The sequence below is a fragment of the Neomonachus schauinslandi genome, chromosome 2 (genome assembly GCF_002201575.2).
Source record: "Neomonachus schauinslandi chromosome 2, ASM220157v2, whole genome shotgun sequence".
NCBI classification, from domain to species: Eukaryota; Metazoa; Chordata; class Mammalia; order Carnivora; family Phocidae; genus Neomonachus; species Neomonachus schauinslandi.
Window position 1 is genome coordinate 80,017,355 of NC_058404.1, and position 22,772 is coordinate 80,040,126.

The following is a 22,772-nucleotide window of genomic DNA, read 5'->3' on the forward strand; positions in this document are numbered from 1 at the left end:
AGGGAGAAAAACCATGAAAGACTCTCAACTATAGGAAACAAACAGGGTTGCTAGAGGGGAGGTGGGTGGGGGATGGGGTAATTGGGTGATGGGCATTAAGGAGGGCATGTGAGGTGATAACCCCTGGGTGTTATACACAACTGATGAATTATTGAACTCTACATCTGAAACTAATGATGTGCTATATGTTGGCTAATTGAATTTAAATAAAAATAAAAAATTCTTGCCACTGAAAATAAAATATTACCTCTTAACTGTTTATTGCATGTGGTAATAATATAGTTCATCAATCACCTATTGTAGAGATTCATGGAAAAAATTATTATGTGTTGAGTTCTATTTGCTCAGAGATTTTAGATTAATATTAAATTTTGCCATTTAAACTGCAGCCAGGGAAATGAATGCCATTTCGCAAGTGAATTTGTAAGGTTAGAAATGTTGATATTTTGATGCCCACTATATAAACAGAATGCTGTTGAATATATGATTACTTTATGATTATGCACATATGACATAAACACAAGCACAAAAAATTAGGTACGTTTGTTTTTGCATAAAATTAAATAAAATGAATAGATACATGTAGAGATTTATTAGAACTATTAAGTAATTAGACCAGTTTTAGAGTTTTTGACTCTGATTATGTTCTAATTATGTATCATGTATACATAAATTCAATGTGAATTTTAAACTTCCTAGAAAGTTTTAATCAAAAATTTACTAGCCAAAGAACTACCCATTATACTGAAGGAGTAACTTTATTTTTAGATTTCACTGAATCTAAGATTGTTTCTATTGGACGATGCACCTTACATACTACCAAAAATCATATTTTAACTAAACTGTAACATAATAACTCTTATTGCTTAGAATTTTGATTTTATACTTAACAAAAGAGCTATTTTAGGCTCAATTACACACAGACATTTTTTTTTTAAAGATTTTATTTATTTATTTGAGAAAGAGAGAATGAGAGACAGAGAGCACGGGAGGGAGAGGGCAGAGGGGGAAGCAGACCCCCTGCCGAGCAGGGAGCCCGATGTGGGACTCGATCCCGGGACTCCAGGATCATGACCTGAGCCGAAGGCAGTCTCTTAACCAACTGAGCCACCCAGGCGCCCAACACACAGACATTTTTATTACTCCTAAGCATTCATGTAAAAAAATACAAACAAATTGATTATACTACTCAAACATATTTGCATTCCAAGTCCATCTCTTCTGAATCACTTTTAAATCAGAATTATCACTATTTTTTTCCCAAACATATTATTTTTTATGCCGTCAAGAACTTTGGTACTATAGCCTTTCTTAAAATAGTGCTCCAGTATCATCTCCAGGATTTTTTTCCAAGTCATGGACACTCAATTTGCCCATTTTGAAGTTGGTATTTTCTTAACTTTCAGAAGATTTCATAAAGGTTTTTAGAAAACAACCAGTACTCCTATCCCTTTTTGAAATTATCTTTAAATAGTTTTTAACAGAAATATCAAGGCTTTGCAATTGTTGGGTCATGTCCGGGATTATAAACCTAATCCATTTCTGCAGCAACAACTTTGACCTACCTGACTGCTCCCCATCTGACAAAGATCGTAAGATGCCCACCTGTTGTAAGACATCCTGATTTCAGAAATGTTAAAAACCTGGGAAAATGTGTTTTAGAATCAATGAAATATGGTACTAATATTGCTAAATTTTTCTGTAATTGCAATAATTTTTTAAAGATTGTATTTATTCATTTGAGAGAGAGAGCACAGAGAGGGAGAGGGAGAGTGAGAGAAAGAAGCAGACTCCCAGCTGAGCAGAGAGCCCGACTTGCGGCTCTATCCCAGGACGCTGGGATCATGACCCGAGCGGAAGGCAGAGGCTTAACCACCTGAGCCACCCAGGCGCCCAGTAATTTCAGTAATTTAAAAATTTGAAGCAAAGCTTCTGTATATGCTACATTCATTACCATACCCTCCGGAGCTCCTATGAGTAAATCCTTGCAGTATAAATTGAGAAATACCCATGCACGGAGCAGCTCAATTGCAAAACAACCTCTGCATTTCAGAATTTCATCCTGTGAATTATTGAGTCATGGCATAAGTGTTCACTGGGAACTGCTGGCCTATGAAAGCAAAGGGAAATTCTAGGGATTCAGAGACATTCAGAAATAATAGTTTTTCCTTTATTATAGTTAATTCAAGACTACCATTATAAGTTTTCTGTTATTTTAAAATCTCTAAATTCTGGATTTTGTCACATTAATACAAATTTTCAGTGGTTCTGATATGATTTAACAATAGAATTTCATATAATCTTAGATTCACCATTCCGTTAGGAGTTGGGGGAAAAATTAAAAATCCAGAGAGTCAACGGATAAAACTGAATTTTTTCAGCACACTTAATTTGGAGCCATTATTTTGAAATCACTTCTTGCTTTGTCCATAGCATTTTAATTGTTTATGGCAAGTCCCTGAATCAGGAGCCAAATTTCCCTTGAGCTGGACTTTGGCTTCAGCGACCTCTACAAAATCAGTCATAGTATATTATACCTTGAATATAGCTCTTTTGGAAAATCACTGTTTCTTCGGTTGAGCAAATATTTTTTATCTTGGTTCTTAATCTCGTTTGCTTTTATGAGAGTGTGCCTCTCTCAGTGGGCCCCTAAGCATTCTTCACACAGGACATCACTACAGCTGGCTCCTAAAAGAGCTTGTCTCCTTAGACTGCCTTTCAAATTTCAAATAATTATCTCCTTTAGGGAGATTTTTAGAGTCTTTCCACTCCTCCCCCCTCTTTCTGTTTAGCTCTTGCTCATTCATATAAAACTAAGATTTGTATATACTTGAAGTGGCATTCAGATCATGAAAAACTGATGAGTATTTGGGACTCAGATTTATAAAATGAGAGCAGAATTCAAATAATAGAAGTTTCTGAATATAATTCATTGAAATCTTTAAAATGATGTGCACTCAATTCTTTATGAGAGAAAAAAAAATAGCCAAAATTGTTTTAGCTAGTTTTGGTAATTTGAGTTGCTGTAACAATCTCTAGAATCTCAGTGGCATATCACAATGAAATCTTATTTCTTCCTTATGTAAATTCTTGGGGTTTGCCAATGGTTGTGCCATGCCTTCCAGAAGCCAGGCCTTTCCATCTGGGGGCTGTATCTCTCTCTCATTCTTTGGAGACCTGGTTGGGAGAATTCTGATATACTCCATTTTCATCTTATTTGTTCTAATACCTCCTGCAGTTTCTGCCTCCCCAAAAGGACTGGCTTCATTTGCAAAGTAATGTGGAAAATTTCCACCTTTTCAGAGGTTTTATTTTTTAAAAAATGACACCTTCATTGAGATATAATTCATATACCATATATTCACCATTTTAAAGTCTACAGTTCAGTAGTTTTTAGTTATATTCACAGAGTTGTACAACCATCACCACAATTTAAGTTGGATCATTTTTGTCACTCCAAAAAGAAACCCCATATTTCTTAGCAACCGCTCTCCATTCCCCTTCTCACCAGCCTTTGGTAACCACTAGCCTACTTTCTGTTTCTATGTATTTGCCTATTCTGGACATTTTATGTAAATGGAGTCATATGATATATGTTTTTTTTGTGACTGGCTTCTTTCATTTAACTTATTTTCAAGGTTTATCCATGTTGTGGTATGTATCACTAAACTTCATTCTTTCTTATGGCAGAATAATATTCCATTGTATGGAGAGGCCACATTTTGCTCATTCATTCAATTGATAGACATTGGGATTGTTTCCTCTTCTTGGCTACTATAAATAATGCTGCTATGAACGTTTGTGTACAAGTTTTTGTGTGGACATAATAGTTTTATTTCTCTTGGGCATATATATAGGAGTGGAATTGTTCAGTCATATGGTAACTATATCAAAATTTTTGAGGATCTGCCAAGTTGTTTTCCAAAGCAGGTGCACCATTTTACAATCCCACCAGCAACAATGAGGGTTTAAAGGTTTAAGTTTTAACTCACTGTATACTCCAACAAAGACAAGCCACATATTTTTTAAATTTGCATTTCACATTTCATTATCCTGGACCATTTTGCACTTTCTAAAGCAAAGACGCAAAATCTCTTCTCTTTACTGTGACATAAAATGAGATGATACTCCAATAGTTTCCTATTTTATTTATTCCAGCCAAGGAGAGATGACAGAAGCAATTAAATACTTGAAAAAGGTTGTGAAAATTGCAAGAAACAATTTTCAAAGACTAGATGTTGTGAGAGCAAGTACAATGCTTGGGGATATCTACAATGAAAAAGTGAGTATATGTGTTTCTTTCTTGTAGGAAGAAATTTTCAGAGTTTTAAAATTCTATTCCCATTTGACTCTCACCTTCCCATAATATGTTATGCAGAACGACCCCAGGACCACAGGGTTTGGTTAATGCACTGGGCATTTACTTCCTCTTCTTCCAGGACCTGAGTGCCATCTTGGGCACAGTCACCACGAGCTGCTAAAACTGGTTCATATCTTCACAGCCAGTGAAGATTCTAAGTGGTTTTGGATTTGAAGAGCAATTAAAACATTTCAACTCAAAGAATATCATTATAATGGCTGCTCTTAGCTGCTGACATTAACATTCATCTCCCTTGCTCCAAATTCTCATTTCATTAATTCAGCTGTGATGTCCCTGTTAGGTCCTTCAGGAGAAGAAAGGACAATCCCAAGAGCAATTCTGAAGAAAATACAGAATTCTAGCATCAGACTGGTTATGTGAAAGGAAAGAGAAAGAAGAGAAAGTCTAAAATAAAAGGATGTTATTCAAGAGGCCATTACTAGTGAAATGAATTGGTCATAACGCATTGATCTTTTGATTTATTTCTCCTGAGTTCAGCTTTCATTACCCAGATTTTTCTTTAAGAAACAGTATAAAAGAGGCTTTTTTTCTCTAGCTATAATTGCTGTTTGGATAATGAATAGGATCTATTATTTTTGAGGACAGTTCCATTCTTAAACTATGTTTCTACACCTTGTCTTAGTCTTTTTTGAAAGGTTGTATACGTAGTGATTAAAGGCACTAATTCTAATACCAAAGTGTTTGGTAAAAAGCCTACTTTTTTCACTTATAAGATCTGTGGCCTACGACAAGTTACTTATCTTCTAGGTGCCTCAATTTTCTCCCCTCATAAGTGGTAGTGAGGATTGAGTTAATGAATGTAAAGCAGTTACAATAGCATTTGGCAGGGGAAGCAAGTGCCAGCTCTATAAGCCATTATTATTCTGTACACCTTTATGAGGTATCATACAATCCCCCTTTTCCCTAGGCTCAGAGGGTTTAAGAAACTTACCCCAGGCCTCCACGTTTCTAGGTGGCAGTGGTATTTAAACGCACTCTAAACCACTACAGTCTTTTGTTTGCCATATAATTGACCGATGATTTCAGAATTATTTAGGCTTTTTTTTTTTAAGGAAATAGAGTTTGAAACTAATCCGAATGAATGAAACTACCATCTTTTATTCCTGCTATGGGAAACATGCTTTCAAACAGGGTATCTGATTTCTTTTTACACCCCTCTCTGTCACCCACCCTGGCTCATTTGCTTCCTCTCTCCTATTATCCACTATCATTAAATCCCCTTTTTCTCTTGACTGTCACTCTCCTCCTTCTCTTCTCCTCCCCTACATGTCTTGCTCTTCTTTCCTGACCCTGTTTTTCTGGTCTGCTCTCACCCTTGATGGTCCTTTCCCTCTGATCTCCCCAACTTTTTCCCCCCTCTTTCTTTGTGCCTCTCCCACCTGTCACCCCAGGTCTCTCTCTCTCACCATGTGCCCTTTCTGCTGCCTCATCTCTATGGTGTGACTCTACTCTGGTGACTCCTCTCTCCTGGATCTTGTTTGTACTTTTGTTTCCTTTTTGGGATAACATGCTGAAAAATAGACAAAGCTCATATCCTTGTGAGGCGGGCAGTCTAATGGGAGCTTATTCTGAGTAGCAGAATCGGTATTCCTAGTTATACATACTTTTTAAAGGGATTGTTCTTCAAAACAGAAGTGCCAAAAACACAAATTGCTTTACCCTCCCACCAAACAATACCTAGAACTTAGTGTGTTAGTATAATATGAACATATAGTATGAGCCTATATCCTCCTAATTACAGAAAGTATAAGGAAAATAAAACAATAAACCCTTCTAAGGGGTAATTTTTATATTTGCGTTTTTTGAGCTTTTTCGCCAAGAGTTGTATCTCATCAGTCTGTATTGTATTCTCTGGTTATTAATTCTTAAAGAAGAGTCTAAAGCTAGAGACATGAATACTATCCAAAAGCTATGTCAATTACCAAAAGTTATTTTTTTACCATTTTGTCCCAATTCTAATATAAAATTTGGAGGATTCCAGGTATTCATGCTATCTATAAATATATATGCCTTCAAATACACAAGTTGATTCATATATCTTAGTGATTCCTTATATTTTAATGTAATAAAAGGTTACTGATAAATAGTGTAGTATTTTTAATAGTTTTTTTTTTTTTTGAGAGAGAGAGCATGACAGGGGGAGGGGCAAAGGAGAGGGAGAGAGAGAATCTCAAGCAGGCTCCATGTTCAGTGCAGAGCCTGATGAGGGCTCAATTTCATGAGCTGAGATCATGACCTGATCTGAAATCAAGAGTTGGATGCTTAACCGACTGAGCCACCCAGATGCCCCTTAAGTATACAATACTGTAACAATTTTATGACATCACAGACTTCAAAACAAAACTTGATTTATTACTAAAATTATTAATGTTCTATTCAATTTTTGTGCATTACTGTGATTCTTTGTGGACACTTCCTCAAGTAAAAAAAATCTACTGATTACTTCTCAGGCTGACTGAATTGTTAAATCATGACCAAGAGTGTGAATTGAAAGCATATAACAGCATTTGGGGGTTGGTCTGGGGACCCCAAGGGCTCCCGCAGTCTCGGCCCATCATCTCTGGGTTCACTGCTCAGCTGGACGTGAGGAGGCTGCACCAATTTCAGAAAGAGATGCTTCTATGGAAAGAATTATTAAGCTACCCCTATTTAGAAATGAAGACACTGAATCAGTGGAATTATAAGCATTTCCTTTACCAACCTCTACATTCAATGTCATAGAGACTCATTTAAAATCTACTGCATGGAAAAGATGGTGGAGGAATAGGGGACCCTATTCCAACCGGTCTCCTGAATTGAACTGGATATCTACCAGACGACTCTGAACACCTACGAAATCAGCCTGAGATGTAAGATATATCTGGATCTCTACAAACAGAATATCACAGGTGGTTGGTTTTGAGGTATGAAGCAAGGAGCCATGATTCAATGGGCAGAAATTGGAAGATAAATGGAAGGGGGAGGGAGCCATGGGGATCCTGCACCGCCGGTTTGTGAAAGCCTCTCGCTCTGGGGACAGGGCACAGACTCGGAGACCAGTAGCGGCAGGGAAAAGATTTTAGGGCAGCCCCCTGGACTGAAACCTGAAGCAGTGGGGCCATGCATGCGAACTGGGGGCAGCTGGCAGTTTTAGAAGCACAAAGGGCAGAGACGTCCCTAGACCTGGAAGCAAGGACTGGGAGTGCTGCTGAGGGGCACAAAACCCAGGACACTGCAGTTTTTAGCAGCACAGACAGAAACAGAGATAGTGTGGCTTGGAGAGCTCACTGAAGAACAGACTGAAATCTCTGTTCTGAAGCAGAGGGTTGGAAACAGTCTTTTCTGCTCTGACTCACGGAAGAGACACGGAAAGCCTCCAGGGAAAGCCACCAGAGAACAAAAGCCCCCCCAAGCCGATTTTTGCTGAGCCCAACCCCTCCCACAGGGGGCAGGGCCACTCTGCCCAAACAGGTTTGCCTTAGTAACAGCACAGCAGGGCCCACCCCCAGGAGACAGGCTGGGAGAACAAGAAGCCAACAACCCTAAGGTCCCTGTAAAACAGGTGTATCTTGCTTGGGTTGTGGTCAATAACTTGGACTCTGTACATTCCCTCAACCACCCCTCAACAGAATGACTAGGAGGAGGAGCCCCCAAAATAGAAAAGACTCAGAGACTGTGACTTCTGCCACAGATTTACAAATGGATACAGATATAACCAAGATGTCAGAAATGGACTTCAGGGTAACAGTTATGAGGATGACAGCTAGAATGGAGAAATCGATTAATGACAACATAGAGTCTCTAAGGACAGAACTAAAAGCTGAACTGGCAGAACTTAAAAATGCTATCAATGAGATCCAATCTAATCTAGATACTCTAACAGCTAGGGTAAATGAAGAAGAAGAACGAATCAGTGATCTAGAAGACAAACTGATAGAAAAGAAGGAAAAAAAGGAGGCCTGGGAGAAACAGCTTAAAATCCATGAAAACAGAATTAGAGAAATAAGTGATGCCATGAAACGTTCCAATGTCAAAATTATTGGGATCCCTGAGTGGGTGGAGAGAGAGAGAGGACTAGAAGATATATTTGAGCAAATCATAGCTGAGAATTTCCCTAATCTGGGGAATGAAACAAACATTCGTGTCCTAGAGGCAGAGAGGACCCCTCCCAAGATCAAGGAAAACAGACAATGCCCTGGCATATAAGAGTAAAACTTGCAAATCTTAGAACCAAGGAAACTATCTTAAGGGCAGTAAGGGGGAAGAGATTCCTTACATAGAGAGGAAGGAACATCAGAATAACATCAGACCTATCCACAGAGACCTGGCAAGCCAGAAAGGCCTGGCAAGACATATTTAGGGTACTGAGAAGAACATGCAGCCAAGAATACTTTATCTGGCAGGGCTGTCATTGAGAATGGGTGGAGAGATGCAGAGCTTCAAAGACTGGCAGAAACTGAAAGAATATGTGACCACTAAGCCCACCCTGCAAGAAATATTAAGGGGGGTTCTATAAAAGAAGAAAGACCCCAAGAGTGATATAGAACAGAGATTTACGGAGACAATCTATAGAAACAAGGACTTCACAGGCAACCTGATGACAATAAATTCATATCTTTCAATAATCACTCTCAACATGAACGGCCAAATGCTCCCATAAAACGGCACAGGGTTGGAGATTGGATAAAAAGACAGAACCCATCCATATGCTGCCTACAAGAGACTCATTTTGAACCTAAAGATACATCCAGACTGAAAGTGAAGGGATGGAGATCTATCTTCCATGCCAACAGACCTCAAAAGAAAGCTGGGGTAGCAATTATTATATCAGACAAATTAGATTTTAAGCTAAAGACTGTGGAGACACAGAAGGACACTATATCATTCTCAAAGGGTCTATCCAACAAGAAGATCTAACAATTGTAAATATCTATGCCCCCAACATGGGAGGAACCAACTACATAAGCCAACTGTTAACCAAAATAAAAAGTCATATTGATAATAATACATTAATTGTAGGAACTTTAATACTCCACTCTCAGCAATAGACAGATCATCTAAACATAAAAACAACAAAGAAACAAGAGCTTTGAATGACACACTGGACTAGATGGACCTCATAGATATATACAGAACATTCCACCCTAAAACAACAGAATACTCATTCTTCTTGAATGCACATGGAACTTTCTCCAGAATAGACCACATACTGGGTCACAAATCAGGTCTCAACCGATACCAAAAGATTGAGATTATTCCCTGCATATTCTCAGACCAAAATGCTTTAAAACTGGAACTCAATTACAAGAAAAAATTTGGCAGAAATACAAACACTTGGAAGCTAAAGACCACTCTGCTCAAGAATGTTTGGGTCAACCAGGAAATCAAAGAAAAACTTAAACAATTCATGGAAACCAATGAGAACAAAAACACATCAGTCCAAAACCTATGGGATACTGCAAAGGCAGTCCTAAGGGGGAAATACATAGTCATCCAAGCCTCACTCAAAAAAATAGAAAAATCCTGAATTCACCAACTAACTTTACACCTTAAAGAACTGGAGAAAAAGCAACAAATGATGCCTAGGCCATGCATTAGAAGAGAAATAATTAAGATTAGACCAGAGATCAATGAATTACAAACCAGAAACACAGTAGATCAGATCAATGAAACTAGAAGCTGATTTTTTGAGAGAATTAATAAGATCGATAAACCACTGGCCAGACTTATCCAAAAGAAAAGAGAAAGGACCCAAATTAATAAAATTATGAATGAAAGGGGAGAGATCACGACTAACACCAAGGAAATAGAAACAATTATTAGAAATTATTATCAACAACTATATGCCAATAAACTGAGCAATCTGTTGAAATGGTGGCCTTCCTGGAAACCTATAAGCTGCCAAGACTGAAACAGGAAGAAATTGACAACCTGAGTAAGCCAATAACCAGTAACAAGATTGAAGCAGTGATCAAAAACGTCCCAAAAAAACAAGAGTCCAGGGCCTGATGGATTCCATGGGGAATTCTACCAAACATTCAAAGAAGAAATAATACCTATTCTACTGAAGCTGTTTCAACAAATAGAAACAGAAGGAAAACTTCCAAACTCATTCTATGAGGCCAGCATTACCTTAATCCCCAAACCAGGCAAAGACCCCATCAAAAGGGAGAATTCCAGACTGATATCCCTGATGAATATGGATTCCAAAATTCTCAATAAAATCCTAGCTAATAGGATCCAACAATATATTAAAAGGATCATCCATCACGACCAAGTGGGGTTTATCCCCGGGATGTAAGGGTGGTTCAACATTTGCAAATCAATCAATGTGATAGAACACATTAATAAGAGGAGGGAGAAGAACCATATGGTCCTCTCAATTGATGCAGAAAAAGCATTTGACAAAATACAACATCCTTTCCTGATTAAAACTCTTCAGAGTATAGGGATAGAGGGAACATTCCTCAAGTTCATAAAATCCATCTATAAAAAAACCCACAGCGAATATCATCCTCAATGGAGAAAAGCTGAGAGCCTTTCCGTTAAGATCAGGAACACGTCAAGGATGCCCACTCTCGCCACTGTTGTTCAACATAGTACTAGAAGTCCTAGCAACAGCAATCAGACAACAAAAAGAAATAAAAGGTATTCACATTGGCAAAGAAGAAGTCAAACTCTCTGTCTTCACAGAGGACATGATACTTTATGTGGAAAATCCAAAAGACTCTACCCCCAAATTACTAAAACTCATCCAGCAATTCAGTAATGTGGCAGGATACAAAATAAATGCACAGAAATCAGTTGCTTTCTTATACAGTAACAATGCAACTGTAGAAAGAGAAATTAGAGAAATGATTCCATTTACAATAGCACCAAAAACCATAAGATACCTTGGAATAAACCTAACCAAAGAGGTAAAGGATCTATACTCTAGGAACTCACAGAACACTCATGAAAGAAATTGAAGAAGACACAAAAAGATGGAAAAATATTCCATGCTCATGGATCGGAAGAATAAACATTGTTAAAATATCTATGCTGCCCAGAGCAATCTATACCTTCAATGCCACCCCAATCAAAATTCCAATGACATTTTTCAAAGTGCTGGAACAAACACTCCTAAAATTTGTATGGAATCAGAGAAGACCCCAAATCACCAAGGAAATGTTGAAAATGATAAAGCTGGGCTCATCACGTTGCCTGATTCCAAGCTATATTACAAAGCTGTGATCACCAAGACAGCATGGTACTGGCACAAAAACAGACATATAGACCAATGGAACAGAATAGAGAGCCCAGATATGGACCCTCAACTCTATGGTCAAATAATCTTCAACAAAGCAGGAAAAAAAAATATGCAATGGAAAAAAGACAGTCTCTTCAATAAATGGTGCTGGGAAAATTGGGCAGCTATATACAGAAGAGTGAAACTTGACCATTCTCTAACACCATACACAAAGATAAACTCAAAATGGATGAAAGACCTCAGTGTGAGACAGAAATCCATCAAAATCCTAGAGGAGAACATAGGCAGTAACCTCTTTGACATTGGCCACAGCAACTCCTTTCAAGATACATCTCCAAAAGCTAGTGAAACAAAAGTGAAAATGAACTTTTGGGACTTCATCAAGATAAAAGGCTTCTGCACAGCAAAGGAAAGAGTCAACAAAACAAAGAGGCAACCCACAGAATGGGAGAAGATATTTGCAAATGAACTAAAGACAAAGCGCTGATTTCCAAGATCTATAAAGAACTTCTCACATTCAACACCCAAAAAACAAATAATCAAGTCAAAAAATGGGCAGAAGACATGAACAGACACTTCTCTGAAGAAGACATACAAATGGCTAACAGACACATGAAAAAATGTTCATCAGGGAATTCAAATCAAAACCACATTGAGATACCACATTACACCAGTTAAAATGGCAAAAATTGACAAGGCAAGAAACAACAAATGTTGGAGAGTTTGTGGAGAAAGGGGAACACTCTTACACTGTTGGTTGGAATGCAAGTTGGTAGAGACACTTTGGAAAACATTGTGAAGGTGCCTCAAAAAGTTAAAAATAGAGCTACCCTATGACCCAGCAATTGCACTACTGGGTATTGACCCCAAAGACACAGATGTAGTGAAAAGAAGGGCCATATGCACCTCAATGTTTATAGCAGGATTGTCCGCAATAGCCAAACTGTAGAAAGAGCCGAGATGCCCTTCAACAGATGAATGGATAAAGAAGATGTGGTCCAGAGGAGGAGCAAGATGGCAGAGGAGTAGGAGACCTAAATTTTGCCTGGTTCCAGGAACTCAGCTAGATAGGGATCAAACCATTCTGAACACCTACGAACTCAACAGGAGATTGAAGAAAAGAATAGCAGCAACTCTCTGAACAGAAAAGCAACCACTTTCTGGAAGGTCTCTTCTGACTTGTTTAGTGTATATTTTTCTGGGGTCATTGTTACCCTGTTAGCATTTTGTTCTCTCGTTCATCTATTCTCCTCTGGACAAAATGACAAGATTTAAAAAATCACCTCAAAAAAAAGAACAAGAGGCAGTACCAACTGCCAGGGACCTAATCAATATGGACATTAGTAAGATGTCGGAACTAGAGTTCAGAATGATGATTTTAAAGATACTAATTGGGCTTGAAAAAAGCATAGAAGATATTAGAGAAATTCTTTCTGGAGAAATAAAAAAATTAAAATCTAACCAAGTCAAAATCAAAAAGTTTATTAATGAGGTGCAATAAAAAATGGAGGCTCTAGCTGCTAGGATAAATGAGGCAGAAGAGAGAATTAGTGATATAGAAGACCAAATGATGGAAAATAAAGAAGCTGAGAAAAAGAGAGATAAACAACTACTGGATCACGAGGGCAGAATTCGAGAGATAAGTGATACCATAAGATGAAACAATATTAGAATAATTGGGATCCCAGAAGAAGAAGAAAGACAGAGAGGGGCAGAAGGTATATTCGAGCAAATTATAGCAGAGAACTTCCCTAATTTGGGGAAGGAAACAGGTATCAAAATCCAGGAGGCACAGAGAACCCCCCTCAAAAACAATAAAAATAGGTCAACACCCCAACATCTAATAGTAAAACTTACGAGTCTCAGGGACAAAGAGAAAATCCTGAAAGCAGCTCAGGAGAAGAGCTCTGTAACCTACAATGGTAGAAACATTAGATTGGCAACAGACCTATCCACAGAGGCCTGGCAGGCCAGAAGGGACTGGCATGATATATTCAGAGCACTAAATGAGAAAAATATGCAGCCAAGAATACTATATCCTGCTAGGCTGTCATTGAAAATAGAAGGAGAGATAAAAAGCTTCCAGGACAAACAAAAACTAAAGGAATTTGCAAACACAAAACCAGCCTGACAAGAAATATTGAAAGGGGTCCTCTAAGCAAAGAGAGAGCCTAAAAGTAACAGAGACCAGAAAGGAACAGAGACAATATACAGTAACTGTCACCTTACAGGCAATACAATGGCACTAAATTCCTATCTTTCAATAGTTACCCTGAATGTAAATGGGCTAAATGCCACAATCAAAAGACACAGGCTATCAGATTGGATAAAAAAAAACAAGACCCATCGATATGCTGTCTGCAAGAGACTCATTTTAGACCCAAAGACACCCCCAGATTGAAAGTGAGGGGTGGAAAACCATTTACCATGCTAATGGACACCAAAAGAAAGCTGGGGTGGCAATCCTTATATCAGACAAATTAGATTTTAAACCAAAGACTGTAATAAGAGATGAGGAAGGACACTATATCCTACATAAAGGGTCTATCCAACAAGAAGATCTAACAACTGTAAATATCTATGGCCCTAACATGGGAGCAGCCAATTATATAAGCCAATTAATAACAAAAGCAAAGAAACACATTGACAACAATACTATAATAGTGGGGGACTTTAACACCCCCCTCACTGAAATGGACAGATCATCTAAGCAAAAGATCAACAAGGAAATAAAGACTTTAAATGACACACTGGACCAAATGGACTTCACAGATATATTCAGAACATTCCATCCCAAAGCAACAGAATCACATTTTTCTCTAGTGCCCATGGAACATTCTCCAGAATAGATCACATCCTAGGTCACAAATCAGGTCTCAACTGGTACCAAAAGATTGGGATCATTCCCTGCATATTTTCAGACCACAGTGTTTGAAACTAGAACTTAATCATAAGAGGAAAGTCGGAAAGAACTCAAATACATGGAGGCTAAAGAGCATCCTACTGAAGAATGAATGGGTCAACCAGGAAATTAAAGAATTAAAAAAATTCATGGAAACCAATGAAAATGAAAACACAACTATTCAAAATCTTTGGGATGCAGCAAAGGCAGTCCTAAGAGGAAAGTATATAGCAATACAAGCCTTTCTCAAGAAACAAGAAAGGTCTTAAGTACACAATGTAACCCTACACCTAAAGGAGCTGGAGAAAGAACAGCAAATAAAGCCTAAACCCAGCAGGAGAAGAGAAATAATAAAGATCAGAGCAGAAATCAATGAAATAGAAACCAAAAGAAAAGATCAATGAAACTAGGAGCTGGTTCTTTGAAAGAATTAACAAAATTGATAAACCCCTGGCCAGACTTAACAAAAAGAAAAGAGAAATGACCCAAATAAATAAAATCATGAATGAAAGAGGAGAGATCACAACCAACACCAAAGAAATACAAACAATTATAAGAACATATTATGAGCAACTCTATGCCAGCAAATTAGATAATCCGAAAGAAATGGATGCATTCCTAGAGATGTATCAAGTACTAAAACTGAACCAGGAAGAAATAGAAAACCTGAAGAGACCTATAACCACTAAAGAATGGAAACAGTCATCAAAAATCTCCCAAAAAACAAAAGCCCAGGGCCAGATGGCTTCCCAGGGGAATTCTACCAAACATTTAAAGAAGAATTAATACGTATTCTTCTGAAACTGTTCCAAAAAATAGAAATGGAAGGAAAACTTCCAAACTCGTTTTATGAGGCCACCATTACCTTGATCCCCAAATCAGACAAAGACCCCATCAAAAAGGAGAATTATAGACCAATATCCTTGATGAACATGGATGCAAAAATTCTCACCAAAATACTAGCCAATAGGATCCAACAGTACATTAAAAGGATTATTCACCACGACGAAGTGGGATTTATTCCTGGGCTGCAAGGTTGGTTCAACATCCACAAATCAATCAATGTGATACAATACATTAATAAAAGAAAGAACAAGAACCATAGGATCTTCATAATAGATGCAGAAAAAGCATTTGACAAAGTACAGCATCCTTTATTGATCAAAACTCTTCAGAGTGTAGGGATAGAGGGTACATACCTCAATATCATAAAAGCCATCTATGAAAAACCTACAGCAAATATCATTCTCAATGGGGAAAAACTGAGAGCTTTCCCCCTAAGTTCAGGAACACGGCAGGGATATCCACTATCACCACTGCTATTCAACATAGTATTAGAAGTCCTAGCCACAGCAATCAGACAAGAAAAAGAAATAAAATGCATCCAAATCAGCAAAGAAGAAGTCAAACTCTCACTGTTTGCAGATGATATGATACTTCATGTGGAAAACCCAAAAGACTTCACCCCAAAACTGCTAGAACTCATACAGGAATTCAGTAAAGTGGCAGGATATAAAATCAATGCACAGAAATCAGTGGCATTCCTATACACCAACAAGAAGATAGAAGAAAGAGAAATTAAGGAGTCGATCCCATTTACAATCACACACAAAACCATAAGATACCTAGGAATAAATCTAACCAAAGAAGCACAGAATCTATACTCAGAAAACTATAAAACACTCATGAAAGAAATTGAGGAAGACACAAAGAAATGGAAAAATGTTCCATGCTCATGGATTGGAAGAACAAATATTGTGAAGATGTCAATGCTACCTAGAGCAATCTACACATTTAATGCAATCCCTATCAAAATACCATCCACTTTTTTCAAAGAAATGGAACAAATAATCCTAAAATTTGTATGGAACCAGAAAAGACCCTGAATAGCCAGAGGAATATTGAAAAAGAAAAGCAAAGCCAGTGGCATCACAATTCCGGACTTCAAGCTCTATTACAAAGCTGTCATCATCAAGACAGTATGGTACTGGCACAAAAACAGACACATAGATCAATGGAACAGAATAGAGAGCCCAGAAATGGACCCTTAACTCTATGGTCAACTCATCTTCGACAAAGCAGGAAAGAATGTCCAATGGAAAAGAGACAGTCTGTTCAACAAATGGTGTTGGAAAAATTGGGCAGCCACATGCAGAAGAATGAAACTGGACCATTTCCTTACACCACACACAAAAATAGACTCAAAATGGATGAAAGACCTCAATGTGAGACAGGAGTCCATCAAAATCCTAAAGGAGAACACAGGCAGCAACCTCTTCGACCTCAGCCGCAGCAACTTCTTCCTAGAAACATCTCCAAAGGCAAGGGAAGCAAGGGCAAAAATGAACTATCGGGACTTCATCAAGGTAAAAAGCTTTTGCACAGCAAAAGAAACAGTCAACCAAACCAAAAGACAACCGACAGAATGGGAGAAGATATTTGCAAATGACATATCAGATAAAGGGCTAGTATCCAAAATCTATAAAGAACTTATCAAACTCAACACCCAAAGAACAAAGGATCCAATCAAGAAATGGGCAGAAGACATGAACAGACATTTTTCCAAAGAAGACATCCAAATGGCCAACATACACATGAAAAAGTGCTCAACATCACTCAGCATCAGGGAAATCCAAATCAAAACCTCAATGAGATACCACCTCACACCAGTCAGAATGGCTAAAATTAACAAGTCAGGAAACAACAGATGTTGGCGGGGATGCAGAGAAAGGGGAACCCTCCTACACTGTTGGTGGGAATGCAAGCTTGTGCAGCCACTCTGGAAAACAGTATGGAGGTTCCTCAAAAAGTTGAAAATAGAGCTACCCTATGACCCAGCAATTACACTACTGGGTATTTACCCCAAAGATACAAATGTAGGGATCCGAAGGGGTACATGCACCCTGATGTTTATAGCAGCAATGTCCACAATAGCCAATCTATGGAAAGAGCCAAGATGTCCATCGACAGATGAATGGATACAAAAGATGTGAGATACACACACACACACACACACACACACACACACACACACACACAGTGGAATATTATGCAGCCATCAAAAGGAATGAAATGTTGCCATTTGCAATGATGTGGATGGAACTGGAGGGTATTATGTTGAGCGAAATAAGTCAATCAGAGAAAGACATGTATCATATGACCTCACTGATATGAGGAATTCTTAATCTCAGGAAACAAACTGAGGGTTGCTGGAGTGGTGGGGGGTGGGAGGGATGGGGTGGCTGGGGGATAGACACTGGGGAAGGGATGTGCTATGGTGAGCACTGTGAATTGTGTAAGACTGTTGAATCACAGACCTGTACCTCTGAAACAAATAATACATTATATGTTAAAAAAAAAAAAAAGAAAATAAGAATATAGCAGGAAGGGAAGACTGAAGAGGGGGAAATCGGAGGGGAAGACGAACCATGAGAGACTATGGACTCTGAGAAACAAACGGAGGTCTCTAGAGAGGAGGGGCATGTGGGGATGGGTTAGCCTGGTGATGGGTATTAAAGAGGGCACGTACAGCATGGAGCACTGGGTGTTATACATAAACAATTAATCATGGAACACTACATCAAAAACTAATGATGTAATGAATGGTGATTAATATAACATTTTAAAAAATAAATAAATCAAATGATGAAAAAAAATACTATGGAGAAAAATTTAAAAAAAGAAATTCCAAACTTCTATTTCACTTTTGTACCATGATTCTGAAAACTTGAACTGAACCTTTAAAAGGAAATCTAATATTCCTGGTACTTGTCAGTCTACCTTTCAGGGCCTCTACAAACTGCCCTCATCCTCTCTTTTCTGGCTTCATACTATTCATGCAATGTATTCTAATTGTTTTCTTTACAATCATTTTAAGAAATATTATTATAAGACCACAATTATAAGACTGTATTTGGAAAAAATATTAGAATTAACTGTTTTCTCTAGTTATTACAGTGTTGTTATAATTAAAGGTAGCACATCTTTAAAAGATCAGTTATTCTAATTAGTTTACCTTTTACCATATAATCATACAAGATGGGCCACCCATCCCACCCTCCTGATGTGATCTTTTGATAAAAATATATAATTAATATAAAGTAATCAAGTGAGAATTCTTTAGGGCAAATAACTAGATATAAACCCTTTACAAGATTTCTCATTCCCTAATAAGATCAGATAATAATCACATAGTTAAAACAATTATAGTGGTTGCCTGGGTGGCTCAGTCAATTAAGCGTCTGCCTTAATTGGCTCAGGTCATGATCTCAGGGTCCTGGGATCGAGCCCCGCGTCAGGCTCCCTGCTCAGTGGGAGTCTGCTTCTCCCTCTCCCTCTGTTCCTTTCCCCTGCTCATTCTCAATTCTCTCTTTCTCAAATAAATAAATAAAAAATTTTTAAAAATTAAAAATTAAAAAAAGTAAAACAATGATAGTTCTGGACTAAAATAGTAAAGAAAATGTGTAAAAAATGGTTTTTCCTTAGTATTAGGAATATGTTCATTTATTTTTGAGCTTGCTCATTGGATAGAGTGACATTTTAGACAACTTAGAAGGATCTGGTAAGAATCAGGAAAATGCATGAAAATTCTATATTATAGTGTAATAATGCAAGCCCTGTTTTAAGGTCTGCGATGTCATCAAGATCCTGTCCTGAAATTGTCTCCTAAATGCTTACCAGTGATATTTATAACACTAAACAAAGTTCTCTTTTCCAATAAGATGCATTCATGAAGTGATTAATTCACTTATATATTCTCAAATTCATATTTAAGATTGTCAAGATTAATTACTAGAATCTTCTGCATTTTATAATAGGATAGGGATTAACTGATAACAGAATTGAACTGTAGAACATTGGACAGAAACTTTGGAGAAGAGATTAGATTTAGATATTAAATTCTTTAAGAATTTAGAATATAGAAATGCAACACACATTAATGAAATCTCATTCCAAAATGGTATGTATAAAAATGTTTGCATCTGAGAAGAATTAATGTATTTCCTTAATAGTGTTTTAAACTAGAGAAATTTAGGTTAATACCAGTTTTATGGCAGTTGTGTCTGTGTCTAACAATTGAATGCTAGGCTCAATTTGCGGGAAGAATAATTATATGTAATTATAATTATAATTAAATAATTATGAGTAATTATAATGCTCCTATTGTAGGTGGGAAAACACTTGTTAAAAAATATCTTTTATAAATTTTAGGCACAGTAAATTCTGTTAACTGCTGAATCCCCACTGCCTGGCATGGAGCTTGGTACTTAGTAGTTGCCTGATGAATAAGTTAATTCTAACATAATAATATATGAAATAATTCTGGAAATTTAAATATATGTCCATTTATTAAGGTCCCTAATTTCCTAATTAAGATTTTCATCTAAAACAATAAATAGCTACTACTCTGAAGTATAATTAGAACACTAATTAGATATTTATACTTCTCTGTTTTTAAAAATAGAAATGTGTGGTCTAGTCACATACGTTCATTTATTTTGTCCTATATCTTTGATGTTTAGCAGAATAATCCAAAATATTAACTAGTTTTATTTTCATCTTCAATATTTATAGTGTTTCTCAATTATATAATTTACTTGTCATACAAATGTCTTTGATACCATTTTATTTTTTCTAATTAAGTAACCATATTCTCATATAAGTTCTATGTTTTACACTTTGAAACAAAAGAAAGAATTGTTTACCTCAACAAACTCAAATTATTATTGATAAAATATAGAGGGACTGTGTTTAAATTAGTAAGTTTAATTGGAATGAACAATTTGAGTAAAGAGTTCACTAAACCCTCCTGTGGGCCTATAACATAGTATTATACTGCTTATGTATGTAACATAACTGTCACACAAGCCCTATTTCTCCCCTCCTCATCTTCTAGCAACTTTTTTATCCAATCAGTTTGCTGTCTGAACGCTATGACTATACAGAGATGCATGGAATTGAGTATGCATTTTGCCTGTACTGGTATATGGTATAAGGCCATTTCAATAGTGTTTGTATTACTAGTTCCTTCTAGCTGTGAGCAAATAATTTGAAAACTTATAATAAAATATTCTCTCTTGTAAGGGTTTCTTCTCAAAAGTGTGTGCATGCATGTTTTCGTGTGTATGAACAAGAGAGAGAGGAAGGAGAGGAGAGAGGAGGGAGGGGGAGAGGAAAGGAGACTTACAAGTCAATGAAGAAGGGAAACTTTTTTCCCTAGAGTCTTAAAAGTATAGGCTCAATCCTAAAGATGATATCCTCCATTGAGGAAGGCTTTTTCACAATGATTTTTAGAAAATTTGGAGGGTGGCAGAAGATAGTTTCTTTTCTGAGGCTCAATTTCATTATTTGTAGAATAAGAATACTACTTCCTCACAGAATGACTTAACAAAAGTTAGTGACATAATACATGAAGTACTTAGTACTGGCCCTTTGAAAGCTGTTGTGGACAATAGCTTGGAGGAGGATAGGAGAGTATGACCAAAAAAGCCCACAAAACCCAAAAAACAAAAAACCACCTTGAATTTTTGCAATGAAATGTTGCAAAGAACTTAGAGAAGAAATGAACATTTAAATGAGTTGTACTAGTGCCATTGGGATCATTATTTCTCAGGAATCTTGAATACCTCCAATGTTCTTAGTCAAGAAAGACCTAAGCACATGGGGAAAACAAGAGTGATAACCAAATCAGCAGATAAATACATCTATTTTTAGTGGCCACTGATTAAACAGATTGGCTGAAAATGATCTCTTGCTGTGACTAAAAACAACTAGTTAAAAATGCTGTATTAGGTAAATCCAATGCTACAAGTAGGAAAATTACATCCAAATCAATGTGAATTAGATCACTCTTTCCCAGACTTCTTTTTGCTACCATGTATCAGGTTGAACCATCTGAAAATACTTAACATTTGACCATTTTTAATCCAAAAAAACCTTAAGTTTCATATAAATCAACTTAGTAGATAAAGCTATTTTAGTATCCTAGCTTCAAGATATTGTATGGTTAGTAATCACAACTTTTTAAAAGAACCTTATTCTAATAGAGACCCTGCTCGCCATCTTTCTTCTAGAAGAATGCTATAACTATTGAAAGATAAGTGTGGTACATACCAAGGTGAGCAGATATGTGGAAGGATAGAACCAAAAATTAAGAAAAAAATTGTTTCTCTTATATTTTTAGGGATACTACAACAAAGCTTCACAGTACTTTCAGCAGGCTTTTGACACAACAGCAGAGCTAACAAACTTGTGTGAAATGGATGAAACAAAAGTTCATTATGGAATAGCAAAAGCTCATCAGATAATGCTGACCTTTAACAATTACATCGAGTCTGAAGATCTCACCAGCCTTGACTACCTGCTGTCATGGAAGGAGAATAGAGGCAGCATTGTATGTGATCCGACTATTGGTAAGACTTTGGTTTTTGAAAACACTTTAGTTTTTGTGTCGTTCTTAATGGCTGCATGGGTGATTTTGATTTTATTGGTAATTTTAATTTTATTTATTCTTTACTACATAAATATTGGATGTGCCTTCATGTTGTATTGTATCTTTGATGATAAGGAAAGCATAAACTGTGGTAATGATTAGTTGAACTTGACAAATCACCATCCTCATGTTGTCTTTTTTTCAGTTGCCTTAAATATTCACATGCACTGATCAGCTAGCTGTAAGGAATCTGAGATAAGTTTATGGGTTTTTAAAAAAATGTTCAGTGTTGTACCTTATTGACAAGAACAAGTCACAGATGCTAGTTCACAGATGCTAATTAGTATTATACTCTTACTTTGCTGATGGTAGTAAATTTTCCTACTTCTTGATCAATTCAAGTTAGAATATTAATTTAGAAAAATGTAATATTAATGTAATATTAATTTCTCTTAACTCCACTTCTTTTCTTATATACCTTTTCTTGTGATAATTAGTCAAAATAGTCAATTAAAAACAAATAACTAGAGGTAATGTGAGGGTCACTTTTATGTGTCAACTTGACTAGGCTCCCGTCGTCAGTTAAGAACTTCAGAATAGGATTTTTAAAATTTTTTACAGTACTGCCTATGACAGACCCTTGGGTTGCATAATTGTTGGTAAATCAAACTTTTTAAAGCAAAATATTTTAGGGATGTTTGGGGATAGCACAAATGGAGTCATAGGTAAAATTCTGTTATGTAAAGAAGCATCTCCTGCTTGGAACTCTTTTTTTTCCCCCCTTAGGTCATTTAGAGGAAACAATAAAGCTCTTTGGCTTTTATTTTCT

General features: G+C 36.9%; 1 protein-coding gene across 1 annotated transcript in view; it reads left to right on the forward strand.

Moving 5' to 3' along the window:
- The window catches only part of TTC29 (tetratricopeptide repeat domain 29), a 171,120-nt gene that overhangs the window by 137,446 nt on the left and 10,902 nt on the right, over positions 1-22,772 (forward strand). Inside the window, exons 8-9 of the mRNA XM_044913078.1 lie at positions 4,159-4,282; positions 21,695-21,923. Coding sequence (XP_044769013.1) covers positions 4,159-4,282; positions 21,695-21,923 — 353 coding nt within the window. The remainder of the gene's footprint in view (positions 1-4,158; positions 4,283-21,694; positions 21,924-22,772) is intronic.